At 39.4% G+C, this 17,146-nt stretch overlaps 1 protein-coding gene across 2 annotated transcripts in view; it reads right to left on the bottom strand.

Annotated features, from left to right (window-relative positions):
• Window positions 1-4,767: 4,767 nt before the first annotated feature.
• GRK5 (G protein-coupled receptor kinase 5) overlaps window positions 4,768-17,146 on the bottom strand; it is a 164,945-nt gene continuing 152,566 nt past the window's right edge. Inside the window, exons 13-17 of one of the 2 annotated variants that reach the window (XM_032190945.1) lie at window positions 16,703-16,840; window positions 14,174-14,311; window positions 13,335-13,466; window positions 12,461-12,529; window positions 4,768-5,759 (exon numbers count right to left, since the gene is read on the bottom strand). In XM_032190945.1, coding sequence (XP_032046836.1) covers window positions 5,730-5,759; window positions 12,461-12,529; window positions 13,335-13,466; window positions 14,174-14,311; window positions 16,703-16,840 — 507 coding nt within the window. In that variant the 3' untranslated portion in view covers window positions 4,768-5,729. Of the gene's footprint in view, window positions 5,760-10,529; window positions 12,530-13,334; window positions 13,467-14,173; window positions 14,312-16,702; window positions 16,841-17,146 lie in introns of those variants that run through there. The other variant, XM_032190946.1, reaches the window with a different exon arrangement.

The following is a 17,146-nucleotide window of genomic DNA, read 5'->3' as shown; positions in this document are numbered from 1 at the left end:
AATGTGTGGAAGCATAAACTTAAGATCTTTTGCTACTTAAACCAGCGCAATTTAATTCAGATTCCCTTCTCCCTTCTGCTCCAACCCTGCCTCTCCCTTCCCCCTATTTTAAACAGTTATCAAGAAATTACTCAGAAACTCCAGCCTTCAACCAACTTTTCCAGGATTTGGAAGGAAAGAGCTCTTCATCACAGCCAAACAGCTTTCCAAACAAAGCTTCATTACCCCATTGCTTGGGGGCCTCTTCAAGAGGCTACTTGAAAGGCAACCCAGCAACCAGCAGCGGCTTCCGTGACAAACCACTGCAGGAGTATTTCAACGAGAGGCTAATGGAGCTCAGGAACTATGAGAGTAAGAGGTCCAACAGGAAGACGAAAGTATTTGCTGACAAGAACCAGAACCCCTTCCTCACCCGTAGAGGATCTCGGCGCAGAAGTAGCTGCAGTGCTGTGGTAATGATCGGGCGTAGCAAGGAGACAGAAGAATCCTGCAGCCCAGCAAACCAAGACAACAAGAAAGTGATGGAGCACAGCGATCCAAAGGAAACCCAGAACGTCCTGGACCTCTACAAGGGTGACTTCTTGGACATTTTAACAATGCACATAGCTGCTCCCCTGGAAGCGTTAGTGCAAAAAAAATAATACTGGAGCTGTTTACAGCTACTCCTAAAGTCCTCAAAACGCAGAATTGTTCCTGTTCAGCACTGTTCTGATTTAAGTAGCTCATGTGTGTTAGTTCATTCTGACACAGAAATATGTTTGTGGGACAAAATGTTCTCTCATATTGTGTTCTTGATTGACATTACACATTTTTGTTTTCAATTATTTTCCTCAAAGAATCAGTGAAATTGTGAAATAGTCTTAAATTACTACACACACAGAGCAGTGTTCAAAATGAATGCACATATTATTGAATTCTTAAGTTGCCTTAAAAAAAAAGTGATTATCATCAGTGGAACAGATTGGTTTCTTATTGGTAATGTGCATTTTCTGTTAGCTAATCTGAAAAAAACACTATTGTGTCCTGTCAATTTACTTTCCTTGTTTTAAGTCTTGCTTTATCACTTGCATATCACTTTGACCTATTTCATTTCTGGTGATGTTTTGTATGGATGCAAATACTTGATGAGAAATGATTGATTTTCTTTTGTGGCCACATGCAATCACCAGGTGGATCATTGTAGCAGTGTCTGATGTATGTAAAAGCAAACACAGATGTAAGTTTTATTTTTAATCTGATCAGCCATTATGGTTTCATGTGTAGGCTCACAAACCTTTAAAAAGAACTACAGGGGCAAAGAGGAAAGAAAGCTATATTTAAGTGAGAATTGTAGAATTATGAAGGTAGGATCCTTCCCACTTTCCTGCTGTAAATATGAGGACAACATAGCAAATTCTCAATGTAATTTGAGCTTCAAATTGTTTATCATATTTTAGTGCTTATAGTGGTTATTTAAGTATACAACACCAGCTGCAGCTACATTTTTCAATTACATGAAATGTCAGTGTTTAATTCTACAAGCACCGACCAAGGACCAGGTCCAAAGCAGGGTAACTATTTCAAGCTTCTAAAAAGCGTGACTACTGCCTGTAGTATAACTGGCAATAAATTTATCATTACAGTGTTAGTTTGAGCTGATGTTTCTTTCTTTACTTTCAGATTTTTCAATATGAGTTAACAAGTAAGTGGAGCTGGAAAAATTAGGTAATGAATATATCAATTTGCAAATTCCTACCAGCAGAATAGAGCAATAGCAGGGCTGGCAGCAGCAGCTTTCTGCCAAAACCCAAGCACAAAACCCTGTCTGCAGATATATACATTAATAAAAGTAGTTTTGGATGATGGGGACACATCAGACTCCTCTTTCTTGGTGGGAGCAATGTGAGAGTGAGAGCCTCAGCACTGTGTGCGCTTGATATACCTGCAGTGCATAAAAGGAATCGGAAGTTCCTTTATCCCCATAAATATGCCACCCCTCACCCGTTTTCCCTTTCAAAAGGTACCTACTTTCTAATCCATTTTCAAAGGCTGTTTGATGGTGCAGAGCACCTATGCCCATTAAATGGGGGAACCAAATGCTTCAAAAGAAGCAAGGAGCATTTTCCTTTCTCCCGTGTCCTTCTACTTGCCTTCCAGATGTCACCAGTTCCGTCCTGAGCAGTAGTGCAGCCACATCCCTGACCCGATCTCATCTCTCCAAGCGCTGACTTCTCTCCACCACACTTACCTCCCTGTTCCTCCCATTTCTTCAGCACCCTTGAAGCTGCCTCAAAGAGTGCGTTGTCCCACCTGCAGCTTGTATTTTCCCTGTTCCAATACTCACTTACCTGTAGGAATATTTCTTCTTCTGCACTGCCTCCTCAGCTGTTGGGCCTCGTGTTTCTTTGTCTTCATCTGTCCAGAGAGGTGAGGGAGCAGGGAAGCAGAGTGTAGGAGTGAATATATGTGGAGAGGAGAGGACAGATTTAGGAATCTCTCTCATTCCTCCTGCCAGTCCCTAATAACAACCAAGAGCTTGCACACCAGCAGGGAAAGGAAACAGGTCAGATTCACTCCACATCCCCTTCCCAATTTTGGGATCAATAGCATCTAAATGAAGAGAGATGGGATACCAAAAGCTCTTGGCCCTTTGTTTATGGGAGAGAGCAGTATGTACTGATCCTAAATGATTTTTTCAGAATTCACAGTTTGCCTTACCACTACAAATGGAGGGGAGCAGCCAATTAGGTGAGATTTTCCCTGGAGGAAAATATTTATTTTAGACTTAAATGAAAGTCTGACACACATAATGTATTAGCAGATGCCATAGAGAGGATGCATCTGGTTTGCATTGTAAATCTGCCAGAGGTTAGTTTCTCTTCTGGGAGTGAATGCATAATAATAACATATTATTACGTGAGGGCATAATAATAGCAGTGCATAAAGACAAGGGAATGACATTAATGGAATACAGGCAACCTTCGTTCTTGCATTTCTTAAGTGTGTGGCTTTGCACCTTTGAATGTGTGCTTTGAAAACTTAGTTTGGCAACTCATTTTCTATCATCTGCAAGCTTTTTTTAAAAAAGCAACCTACCTGCCTCCCTGCTTCTGATATTTTCATCTTTATTACACTGCAATGACCCCAGATTAGCAGGTCTAGAGCATCCCTATGGCATCCCAAGCCTCTGCCATAAAAGCTAACAGAGCTACATGGAGGCCTGCACTGTTAGGATGCTGCTGAAGTTTACTCACAGCAGAGGAACCCCCTTTCCTTTAATTAAGAAACAATTTAACAGTGATAAACTGTAATTAAAAATTACATACGAAAATGAGGTAAAGTTTAACCAAGCATCTCTAAATGGGCTACTGAAGCTGCTCAGCATCTGTAGCAGAGTTACTCAGAACAAGCCAGAGCACCAATTGTTAATAGGCCCTATTTTCATTTTATTTTTGACATTTACTCTATACCAGATATGAAATAGAATTACAAAATCCAAAAATTTAGACACTGACTTGGCAGAAAGTTGTATTGTCTCCTCTCCCATGGACTTGAAATTGCAGAGTCAGGCCCATTTATGGTATTTTTCATCTGCAAAGCCCTCTAAGGGATTCAAAAAGTTGACATGTGTTTTTTTTTTTTTTTTTTTTTTCTTTTTTAATTGGATTTCCTTCAAAATAGTGTAATGACTTTTCTCTGAGAAGCTGAACATCTCATGCCAGAGATAGTGGAAAAATCTAAGGAAGATTACATCTCTCAAGAGGGAACGTTGCTGTACGGAGAGGACATCAAGATACAGAGAGAACAAACCCACCAAGAACTGTTAGAGAAGTAATAAAATTTCATCTCACATTCTCTCAGATTGTTAAAATCTTGTGAAAAATGGCTTGGTTTGTTTGGGAAGCGATAATATGCATGACCTGAATTTGTGTAGTCTATTACCTTAGGTTTTACTGAGTATAGCTGTTGGATGTAGCTGCTTTCATGCAGATAATCTGTTTTCACAATGTTCTTTCATGAAACTTGATGCAAACACTGTTTGCCATTAGCAGGCTCATAAAAATATTCGTCATGCTTCTTTGAAAGATTTGTCTTTTTTCTCTTAAAGAAAAAGCGGCGCACAACTTTCCTTTTAGTGATTTTGCAGCTACTTTGTCTTTGTTTTAGATCCTCTACGTACAGAGTACCGAAGGGCACATTTTGATGGTTGTTGTTTTCTTTCTCTAAACACTTTCCCTCTGCCTAATTGGAGCTTAGACAAAGCCCTTTGTAGGGCCTCATAAATCAGATAATGTGCAACTTCAAAAAATAGTTCATGACTTCTGCAGCCCGCATCCCTGTTAGTGATTTTGTCATCCTTTCCTTCAACCTATTTTTAAGGTCATAAAGAGTTGTGTTGGCTGAAGGCTCGTACTGCAGAGGAAGGCAGGACATCTCAGGGAAAACACAGTCTTGCTTTCAGATGAACTTCCATGAAGGAATATACAACCTCAATTTGGTTTTTAGTTCCCTCAATCTCCATGAAAATGTCATAGGTCAGAAAATTTAAGAGATAGTACTATTAAAACATACAAAGTCACAAAGGAACGTAGCAAGATATGAGCTGCAACTCTCACTAAAGTCATCTTCAGGATCGCAAGGACTTAAAGAAGCCCTTTTTGATTATGTGCCTCATTAAAGCAAACCATAGTTTTCAAGTATTTAAATTAAAGAATTTATTAAAAAAGCCAAAAAAAAAAAAAAAAAAAAAAAAAAACGAAAACAAAAACAATTAAAACAGTGGTTTGATCTAGATACAGCAGCACTGTGACATTACTAGGACATTATGTACGAAGAATCCAAGCAGCCATAGAACACAGAAGCCTTTATCTTCAATAACAATCTCAAATGAAACTAGCTTCATCAAACAATGTTAAAGATCTCCCTGGAAAGAGAAACAAAACCAAACAGACCCTCCCCACCCATAACCCTTTGGATACTAGAATGATTTTTTGTACAATACCAACAGCCACTAGTTCTTCTAGTTGAGAACACTTGCTTTAATTTATTACAAAAATGATCTGTTGACTCAGTTATGAAAGACAACTTTTAACATTGCTTTAGAAGTGTCTGCTCCTCTTATAGACTACAGTATTAGAAGTGCTTAAAAACATTTAATCCTGGATATGCTTTTGAAATTCAATCAGAAGGATATTCTGTGTATGTTTATATACCAAATATGATTTTTAATTTTTGAAGCAGGTGAAAAGACTAACCCTAATATGAAACTGCAATTTTACAATTTAATTATTAGTCAGATATGGGCAACCACATGATAATTCATGAAATCTTTAGGTCTATCTACATTGCTCAGAAACACAAAATAAAGTTTTTACAACTTTCACCTTCATAAGGCTAAAATGTTAAGTCTTTCAGAAGAGTGTCCAGTGTTTAAAAGAAATGCAATTAAGGGAGACCGCATTCGATACACATGAAATAACTCATTTGAGCTTGCTAATAAACATATTTAACAGCTGCGTGCGGGGTGATGAGAAAGGAAAACACATTTGTCATCCAGCCACTACCTGAAATGTTTCTTCTCTGGGAGTGAATCTTCTCTATGGGACCGCTGATTATCCAGAAAACTTGGAGTTCCCCTTTGGAGTCCATTGATCCCAGCATGTGGTTACCTCTTTGTTTTCAGAGACAGGCAGTGAGCTGACCCAATGTTTGCCACGCGTGCATCTTTGTGACTTCACACAGCATTTCACTTAATTGGTACCTAGGAATTCGTTTGTAGGCTTGGCCAAAAAGAGAAAGATTGTGAAGTTGAACCAGTGAATGTCATTTTGTCCCCTTCCTATAATTGTTTCCAATATAAAAAAGAGGAAGTGTTCGTCTGAATGCTGCAATTACTAGCTAGCACTCAAATAAGAAATGAATACTTTAACATTTACGCTGTCATCTCTGCTTCTTTTGGAGATGGCTTTACAGAAGTGAAGTGCGTTCTGTTATAGCTCTACAGAACTAAGGCAAACCAATGATAAAAAGAGCCCTTATTTACAAGAGTCATCTCCATAGTCATGTAAATAAGAGCAGCTATATTAAACCTATTTCACTTAAATAATAATACAAAGAATTGGTATTGATTTGTTTTATGCACAGACTCCAAAGTGCTTTCTATTGATAGATAGAGAGCATCCCTCCATGTTTAAGAATGGGAAAGAAAAATTGCAGAGTTTTGGCCAGGGATTGAAGTAAAACATGGGTGCAATAGGAATACAATCCACCACTTCTGGCTCCACGTACATAAAACAAGGAGAATACTTCTGCACAAGCAGTAATATTCATTTTAGTGAATAGGGAATGATCTGTTTAAAGTTGTTTCTTTCATTAAACCCATTTGACAGGACACTAGCTTAGCTGAATCAACTGCAGCAGCTTGTATTTGTTTTATCATAGAGAAGTTTGGGGGAGGTGAGCATGTAATACTGTGGCATGCTGTGGGCTTTTCACCTTCTTTGGTAGTTGTCCTAAAAAAAATAAAATTGCAACATTCTCTGGACCGATTTCTTCCTCTTTTCTTTTTGTAGCTAAGTGCAGAAAGTTATTACCAGCCAGGACTACATAAATAATACTATTTAGTATATCTAAAAGAGATTGTTTCCTGCCCAGCACATGAAAGTGAGTAATTGTTTTAAACTTACACAGCCTTTCAGCTTTAGCATAAGGTTGTTAGTCATTATTATTCTTACTCTAAATAATGTTTAGTGTTTTAAGTTGCAGCTCATATTTGTGAAAGGCTTGACATAGACAACTCTGGAACCTTCTTTTTTTCCATGGAGGCATTGAACAGAGCCATTGCACAGATTCTCCCAAACTTCAATGCCAAATGTACCTCCCTGTATCCTGAGACAGACTAAGGCCATCCTCAGGCAGAAGAGTCTTTAAATCTCTGGTTCCAGCTCCATTCACCACCAGACTAATTTGCTGCAGTGCCAGCCAAGGAGTCTAAGTGGTATTCTTGTGAAGTTGGCACCTAAGTATTATTAATGTTACTCTGGACCACTAGAGCTTCCAGAGGCCACTTTGTGCTTCATGCTATACATGTGAAGGAAGATGTCCCAAGGGACAGACTAACCCAAGGATGTTCTTTCAAAGCAAAGAAGCAAAGTCCAGCCTCTTTAAAGATTGTACAGGAAGTGCCTAGAAATGTTTGATGAATGATCTCACCTGCATTGAGATATTTAACAAGAGAGTATTACAACTTGCTACTGAACTGAAAAAAATAAAAAAAATAAAAATTCACAACTATGGAGCAGAGATTGAAACACCCATATCTTGTCCTGCAGCCACCTGTTCCATGGATAGCCATGAGAAGTGCTATAAGAGGGTGCATTTATTGCTCTTCCAGAGAAGTTTACATAGGGATCTCCTGGCTGAGGCTCAGATGCTGGGAACACAGACCTGTGTGATGGCTGTTTGTGCAGGCTGAATGGGTAACTACTTGTCTCTTCAAGCTCTTTTCTCTGACTTCCTCACAGAGATGATGTATCTCTGAGCCATGGCCCAACCCTACGTTTAATATGACCTTGTGTATGCAATTTCCAGATTACTCAAAAAACTATGAATAACATACTATGAACCAAGGAAGAATGTGCAGTGATGTGAGAAAATAATTGCCATTTGACACCTGCTGAAGACACACACAGTGTGGTAGTTTTCACACTGTACTCCAGAGCTCATGCCCTCTCTTCCTTGTCCTACTGATGGTGTTATTAGTATTACAGATTGCTTTTCTGGTTTTCTTGTCATCTGAGGCTTCCCTACCGAAAAAGTTTAACTACTGGATTTGACAAAGGAAGCAAAGAATTCAAGTTAGAACCTGAGTTCTGGTTGAACAAAATTAAGAATCAGTGTCTTGTAGTCAGACACATCACTGTGTCAGCGAAGTTTGATTACCTACTGCTGATAGCACTCTTCATCACAGTTTCTGGGGGAGGGGATGACTGCAAAACAAGACAGGTCAAATTGTTCTTATGGATACGTGGTATCACCCCTAACTGCCACCTACTAGGCAGTAGGGCCAGGTGAACACTGCGATATTGAACTCTGCCATACACTAACATACACTTTGATCTCCAGGACATTTTTGGTTTGATTATCTTTACACCTTTACCAGGTTTTTGTTCAGAAACAACATCTGAGTCATAGCTGTTCTTGTAAAAATTTCTTTTTAGATGATCTAGGTCAAGAGTGCACACATAAGAGTTTATTATTTGTTATTTTCCTCTCTTAATTCACTTGTTTCAAAAAGCCTCTCGTCCAACCAGAGGGTGGGAAAAACACTAGAAGACTTAGATGAACTCTTAGACAATGTGGAAAATAATTGTTGAACATCTGTATCACAGTTTGAAAGAATCTGTGTTGTAAATGGAAAGAAGATACAAAAAAAAAAAATTGATCAGTTTAAAGAGCCATTAAATAACTACTCCTTTCCTCTCCTTTGCTATGTGCAAACCCACAACCAAACCCATTCACTTTGCAAATGCTCTCCAAGGTCGTATGGTGAAGTTATAATTCTGTTCTTTCAGAGTCCCTGAACACCTGTGGCCCCTAGTGTTTTTGAATCTGGCTCCACAGAGACAAATGCCAATTTTCTCTAGATATCTGGCTATGCAGGGCAGGGCTTCAGACCTGAATTCTGTGCTCAGATTGCACCTGGTCGCACAATGGAAGTGGGAGGACTGTGAGTCCTCTCTCCAGTCTTGAATGTCTGATGAGTTGAATAATATATATATATATTAAAAAAGAAGAAGAAGAAAGCTGCAATGAAAATGACAATCCTGCAGGTTTTGTTGTGTAGGAAAACTCTGACTATAAGCTTCCTAGGACTGTTCGTTATCATTAGTAATATATGATGTTGATCAAATCTTTCAGGACTCGGATACTGAAAGAGTATGACAATTCTGCTGCCCAAGCATCATAATACTGTTTAAAGTTTGTTGGACAGGATAGCAACACTTAGGGAAGTGGTATGAAATCTCCCTCAAACAATCTAGTTTTCTGTCTCTTCCTTTACTCACTCACTGCTCCCAAGGGGCTGGGATCCAGGCTTGACTTTTCAGGTGGGCAGAAGCAACCTTCTCCCACACTACCTGGAGGATTCAGGATATCTAACCCTAGCATTATACATTTCAAGTACCACTGAAATGCCACTTTTGTCATCTGAGGACTTTGCACCGTCCTTGTGTGCCCACTGCTAGAGTCCTAGAGGTGCTGAGTAACGATCTGTCCCAGCTGAAAGGAGGGCAGGAGAAGGCACATTTGCTGTTATTCACTGTTGTCTTATAACAAAGTAATCCACCACTAATTAAGGCAGATAGCATAGAAGAGGTATAAGGCCATTTACAATCTCTTTGCAATTTGCTCACCAGCTTTCAATAAGGGTTTTGTATTATTGGGATTTTATTTCCCAAATGGGAGATGGTAAAAAAAAGAAAAGTTAGTTTTCATGTGCCACACTGGTAACATGAAGGAAATTAAGCATTTGGGCCAATAGCTGCAGTCTTAACAGATTTATCCCATGAAACATTAATGGGCTAAGCCTTCCTCCAGCTGTCCTTTTTTCTTCCCCATGTGGTAGGTTGATATTCTCACCCACATTTTTCTGAAGGGGGAATATGCTCGTCTCTTGCTGCAAAGTGAGACTATGGCGGTAGTGGAGAAAAGAGCTTCGTCTTTCACCCTAGCCCCCCAGCTGGCATCCCCTTCCCCTAGCATCAGTGCACAGGGTGAAGTCAGATGACTGTGCACAAACATAAAATGCACAATGCTGCTAGATGGTGATGCCTTTGAATGACAAAAACAGATCTGAGTTGCACATCCCTTGCAGCTCTCTATGAAGTAAGAAGTGCATCTTGCCTCAGGTGCACTGATACACATCAGTGGTCTGGCTATGATATGTTCCTCTACTTCTCACCCATATGTCTTGAAAGCAACTGAAATCCTACATGTCAATGAAGAAGGCCTGGGAAAACCTCTCAGAGCAAGTATATGTCCATGAAGAGCATGACAAAGTGACTGGCCAGAATCCTGCTGACTTAGGTGGCTTTCCATCAGGCTGTGAGAATGGAACTGGAGGTAGTAGACCCCTCCAAACACAGTGGCTTTCACCTCTACAATATTTAATTCCCCTCCTGTCAGGAAGCTGAAACCATCATAGATTTATTTTGCAGATGATCCAGAGAGAAAAAATTACTCAAATTTCAGACCTATTACTATCTCTCTACAATCTTGCATGTTCTGTATGGTCTGCAATGCCATCATCTGACATGGGAGAGTGGCTGAAGCTCTCCCTGAGCACCATCTACATGGCAAAAAGGAATTTCTGTGCCACACTGATTTGAAGCAAAAAGGCAAACACATTCTCGGTAGGGTTATGGCACACACAGCTTTCTTGCATGTCCCAGTGACCAGGAAAACTGGAAGCTTTTGAAATTATGTGGACTTGCACCTTAACATATTTTACTTCTGAGAAAGGCACCAAAGCCCCATCTTCTTTCCTTTTCTCTGTAAGATGCTTTATGCGAATCCTGACTCTCTCCTATATCTCCTTCATGTCTTCATGGTGTTCTAGTATGTAATGTCTGTGACTCTCATACCTTTGCCACTGCTAACCTGCATTTTTTATTACTCTTCTCCATTGGCCAGATAGAAGATATAAATGAATAGACTAATGAACTTTGGCTACTTAGACTTCTTCAGGAATAGTGCTTCCTATTTACCCTGGGATAACTGCACTGCTACCTTATCAGGGCTTTAGACACAGCAGCCTGAGCATCAGAACTTCCTCGTTGACCCAAAGGAGTGAACTCATCAGCCTACTTTAGTCAACATTATAATAAGCATGGTGAACAAATCTTTTTTATAGAATATGTTAGTCTGCACTTGGGGGTACAAAGCTTTTCCAATTCCTGTTGAAAGGAAGCAACCATAGTTTTGATCTGGTATTCTTAAAAATAATAGATGTTAGCCTGAGAAAAGCATGGTTCAGGTGTGTCATGTACTGCTACTGATCCCGACTGATCCTGTTTATACTAGTGGGAACAAAGTCTTCAACAATGGTTTAAGGATCCTGGACAAAGAAAGATGGAAGCAAAAGCGGGAAGTGTTATTTCATAACTAACATTTTATTCAATTAAGTCAAGGACCTAATTGAGGGGATGAGTCATGTATGTCTGTCAAGACTGTGAAAGAACTCTTAAATGCAGACACAACTTAAAGGTTCTGCTACTGCTCAAAAGCAGCTCAGATCCTGCTCTGAATTTTCACAGCTCAGCTCTAGAGAGCTGACATGAATCTCATGGTCAGTATAAACCAGACTATCGAATTTCTCTCTTGCTACCTGGTTGGTATGAGCAACTGTGGAAAGGCCTTGGACTTTCGACTGCAGCACTGAGAACACTTAGAGTTTTGCTCTAATTTCAGTGGGTGCAGGTTTCAAGTTCTTGAAAAAGAAATCGTCATTTGCTTTCCTGGTTACCTCTCACTCAGTTTTGTTCTTCTTGTTATCAGAAATGGTTCAAAAACCAGTGAAGGAGAAGAGTTTAAAACAGGGTTCTCTTTCTAACCAAGAAAATTATGATGAGCTAACAACGTAACTAAGTGCAAATCTCAGCTGTGCTGGTCCAATGACATCACAAACCTTAGGCATAGCAAGTAGTATTCGTGAATACATCAAAGCCTTGCCAGTATCTTTTAGCATTTAATGCGAGACATTACAAATTAATGAAGAGGAGAAATGTATGCAGTGTTGCTGTAAACCAAATATACAGATGTAAAATAATTAAGAATAAACTGTTCCATAAAAATGCATGTCAATAAAACCCAGTCTGATAAAGTGATTTATGAATAATTTTCTAGATTTACTAAAAAGAATGATTTCTCGTTTGAGGCTCTGGAAGTCTTGAGTCACATTTTTTTTTTCTTTTAAAAAAATGTCTTAAAACACATGGCTTTACAGCTGCTGCTTGGAAAATATACACCTCCAAAGTCTGACTTTCATTTAAATACAAATGTACAAAATGTAAACTGAGACAATAGAGAAATTTACAAAACTTTTCTTTAAAAATAATAAAGACAAAATTCAGTTCTAGTATGATGCTATTTAAATACGTGCAAGTAGTCATGTTCATTGAATTTCTATTGCAATGTTCTAAATAGACAAATTTGATTCACACAGTCTTGAGTGCCACCTCCAGAAACAGACCTGAGTGGAAATTTCTTCTTAAAATGCGAGGCTCCACTGGAAGGAATGGGTAGAAAATCTCCATTATGGGGAGATCCTTTTTTTTTTTTTTTTTTTTTTTTTTTTTTTTTTTTCACTGAACGGTGGATGCTCTCTCATCCATAGAAGCTCCATAGACTATAGTGGAAGGATGTAACATTTCATAATAAAACTGAGTCAGAACTAGCTGCTTCCAGTGGAGTTTGAACTTACGTGATTTGAATTTATGTGGTGATTTAAACTGGCCTTTGAATTTGGAGAACTCTTTGAATTGTTCTGATGCTATAGAAAGAGGAAAACAATGACAATTAGCTTCTGCAAATATGCCAAGCTTCTTTTAGCCCAACATTGTTAATTTTATGGTGATAATGTACTGTACTGTAAGATATTTGTTTGAAGACCTCTGGTTGTAAAATACTCTTCAGTTCTTACCTGTATTCTCTCTAGGTCAGGAGGATCATGGGAGTTCTTGAGGAAGACTCACTTGAACTCCAGGAATAAATTCAGTTCATTGCAAAATGTCAGTATCTACTAAATCTGACTAATACAGAGGCTACCTGCCAATGCTGAGGCATGACTTTAACTTTACAGAAATACGTAAGTCTAAGAATGTTATTTGGATTTGCAAATTGTGTCATGGTGCCACATGAAAGCTGTATATCATATACTCTCTGGTCTGTTCTCTTTGCTAGAGCCTCGACTTCCTGCCTTGACTATCTCACTCAGCTTTTGCATTTTCTTTCCTTTTTTAACACATAAATCAAGGAGTTTTAAGGAACTTATCAAAAACAAATAACTATTTCAAAAGGCATTTCAGCATAGCACTGAAAAGTAGTTTGGGTAAGAAGTTTTCAACCACTGGAAACAAAGCTGATGAAAAAAGATGGTACTGGTGATACAGAATATTTGCAGATCTGGAATATGCAGAATTAGTCAGGAAATTGCCAGCTAACTGACATTTGGACTGTGATGGACAGCCCTCTCTAAGATGTTCTGTCTTTATCATAGCATAAATACCATCATAACAAGGTATGTGACACTGGCCATCTAGAATAGTGTTCCTTATTTTAGTCATAAAAGATCTCACCTGTCGTTTAAATATTCTCTGTAGCAATCCTTTCTTGGGTGGCTCTGGAGGGAAGCTTTTATTTAGGTCTGGTGAAATAGTACCATTTGGTCCAAACACATTTAGTTCTTTAAAACACTCTGTTTCTATCATCTGGTGGAATACAATAGGAAAGAAACAAAGAAAGAAAGAAATTAAGTGACACATCTGCATTAAATAGATTCCAGTAACACCAGGTTGTTCAAAGTCAGGATCAGGATCACCATCTGCCATCAACAGCTTGAGCAATGTGTTAGGAGAGTTAACAGTTGAATTCCTGTTGGTGGCTATAGAAGGTAAATAGGAGGTATGAATAAGAGAGGCTGAATCTGTTCTGTATGTTTGCACATCAGTCTTATTAAAGGTTGCCCCCCACACTTTTCTAGTCTTTTCTTCTTTCTCACTATGGAGAATATTAGGTATATTCAGGCATACTCAAAAAATCCCAGTTATTAACACCCCTCTGCCCAAGTGGAACTGCTGTTAGATGAGGATCACAAATGGAGTTCATTAGGACTGCCGTCCATCCTGCGGAAGTTCCTCAGAGCTGTTGTCAAAACACCTCCGTGGAAATACAGGAGAAGGAAGTACAGTAGGATCCTTGCCAATTTACACAGATATGCACAGCCAACAGATACAGTCACCTGAACTTGACATCTGTGGTACATTATAGATCTTGAAAGAGGCCATTTGTAACTCATGAAATCATTAGAGTCTGGCAAGTTATGCAGTAGCTATATATTACTGGAAATATACAGCTCCTCTAAAACCATCTGTGTTAGGGGTTTTATTGGAGTAATTTTACTATGACACATCCTTACCTCATTTTGCCATGGAATAGACACGGATCCTGTGGAAAACTTGGAATAGAAATCATCATCTGTTTGGTCCAGGTTTACTCCTTTCACTGTGGAGAATTGCTCGATGTCTAACACATCCTTGCAGTATACTGCTCTGGGCTATCTCAGCAGAAGAATTAAAAAAACAGCAAGAGAAAAAATATTTCTGAGTCTGACCATGTGCTTCTATTCACAGATTCAGTCAAGTGAGAATGCCTAACAACAAGTGACTATGCATCCTGCTTCTCCAAACTTGCTCTGCCTGCATGTTTATCATCAAAGGCTGACTTTGCTTTAAGCACGTTAAGCGTCCCACTTTGAAGTCTTTAAAGCATCAGTGCAGACAAAGTGGGTTTTAGTCATCCATATAGCATATGGTTAAGAGGTGAGGGGAAAACGATGGAAAGCAAGGAAAAAATCAAAGTCTTTTCTTCTAGACAGGGAACAACAGCAAAACAGAATATTTATGAGTGACACACTGGAGACAGCTCTGAAAAGGGATCTCAGTTAGAAGTGACCTCCTGCACAGGTAGCTGTGGGTTTTGCAGCTTAAAAGTTTAAAGGAATGTATACTAACTGCTAAAGAAAACAGAAGATCTTTTGGCATTTTTTCCATTGTTTTTATTAATAGCTCAGTTTCTGGAAGCTGTCCAGAATCACCTCTATTAACTCTTTTAACTTGGCTGCATTTCTTCAAACAAATAGTCAAATGGCTTTACCTTTATAAACTACTCAGTTTTCTGGGATACAGACAGGACTTTTTGCAGTGATGCTGCCTTAGCTCATATTCCAGCAGTCAGCCATAGAAAACAGAAAGAGTCATCACTGGCTACCTGACACAGTGTGGTCATTTGTGTGCTTAGAGAGCTCCCATTAGCCACACAAAGTTGCCCTTTGAGGCACATGAATAATTGAGGGGTGGCTTGAGGAATTTGCCCAACCTAACAAACTCAAGCACATGTTGAATTATATTGTCAACACATGGTACCATGACTGCACAGCCCAGTGGTCCAACTGTGCAGTATTTTACCTAGAGCTGAGCAGTGTGGCCAAACAAATCAAACTAATTCCTAAGGAAAGTCGTATTTGCTGGAGGCTGCATCCCTTTGCATTTCTGGTGGCTGCAATCCACAACATTTTTGTGGAGACAGAGAAGGCTAGAGGAGGACGGGGAAAGATGGCTTGGATTACAGCCTCTACCATTGGATATATAGCTTTGGGCAATTCAGCTGACTTCAGTAAAGACTTGGAAATCTATGGATGAAGTGCCAAATAATTTAAATTAGAGGCAGCTCTTGAGTTCCCAATAAATAGCCATAAAAATTTATGTGCCTCTGCTTTAGCAAATATGTCTATAAGAGGTGCCTTCTGGGCCTTACATGCCACAGTTAAGCTTTTAATACACTCTGGCGAATCCCAAATTTCAGCCCAGAATTTTCTAATTTTCTACATCAGAAAGAAATAGTAGCTTGTCTCCTATTTCTTCCCACTAAAGCAGGTCGTAACACCATGGGCTAATTGGCAGGAATAACTAGGCCGCATAGTAAAATGTAAAGCAAAACCAGAGCAGCTAAAGTAAACTTTTGTAGCTTTTAAACCACTTTGGTTTGGTTGAGTTTGCAGCAACGTGAATGAGAGCTGCCAAGATGTTACTTTCCTTAATAAGTTAAAATGGCAGTGTTTACTTAGAACCATATGGGAACTTTACGGACAGGAGGCCTACCCAGAAAGAGAGTCCTGCAGGAGGAAAATAATCAGATAACTCTGCACTGGGGTAGAGAGCTATACCATAAAAGGGTGGAAAAAGTTTTCCTATTGCCAATGCAGCAGTCTTTCAGTATGTGTGAGACTGGTGTGTAAACCTGAGTAGGGACTCAGCATTGGGATCTACTCCCCATGAACACTAACGAGATAAAAATGCCATCTCAGCTCCAAGCATTCTGCCTGAGGTGACACGATATCTGAACCTACTCAGACTTTCTGTAACAAATGCCTGTTTTCATAAGGATCCAGTTCATTCCTCGGTTCTTTAGAGCTTTGGACTTCCTGATTCTGATCTCACCTCAGCATATATATCTATATACCTATGTGTATACATATGGCTTTCATTGCTGATTTTTCCAAGCACCATCTGGTCCTGAGTATATTTATTCTCACACTACTACTGTGTCTAAGAGAACACAGAGGTTCCAAGTTTAAAGCTTGGGAATTGAGGCATGAACAGATATAGTGGTGTCTCCAGTGTCACACAAGAAGACTGGTAAAATAAGTGGGAATGAAAGAAGCCCCAGGTTAACACCCTGTGTAGAAGCCCACCTACCCTGCATGCACACATATCTACAGAGCAGCTCTCCTCCTCCTCCCAGCCTCCCTGCTTCAGCCCTACTGCTTATCACGTCTTCCTAGGTCTGCTACCCATATCTGCAGTGATGACAGCTCTAAGAATGGGAAGTTATTTTAGAAACAAATCACTTGAAAGAGGCCAGTGGGTGTTCTGTGTATCGTACTTACATCAGGGACAAAGGGAGGATCCAGCATTCCTGCTTCTAACCGCTTGAAATTCATGCTCTTGAAAAAGGGGTGCCTCTTCACTTCTGTTGCGCCTTCCCCTTGACAACCCAGCCGCTGCTTCATGTCTTTGGTGAGGAGCTGAAACATGCCAAGAAGATTGGTATGAATGTCAGAAAAGCAAGAGCTCCTCAATGATATTTATATCTCCAGTTGTTTGTTAATATACCCAGAGGGAAGTACAGAGGGGAATTGTAATTGCTGCTATTTAATGGCCAAACTTAAATGGATTAGGATCCCAGTGTTCTAACTGCTGGTCAAACCCTTTGAAAATTACCTGCTGTAAAGTGTTTACAGTCAAAATAGACATTGCTTCTTCTGCTTACTTTCAGCAGACACTTTCTGGAAGAGGTCTGACATAACTTCATAGCATATATAAATACATAG

Source organism: Aythya fuligula, chromosome 7 (assembly GCF_009819795.1).
Source record: "Aythya fuligula isolate bAytFul2 chromosome 7, bAytFul2.pri, whole genome shotgun sequence".
Taxonomy (NCBI): Eukaryota; Metazoa; Chordata; class Aves; order Anseriformes; family Anatidae; genus Aythya; species Aythya fuligula.
The sequence above is the reverse complement of the archived record's forward strand: the minus strand, read 5'-3'. Positions and strand labels throughout refer to the sequence as shown.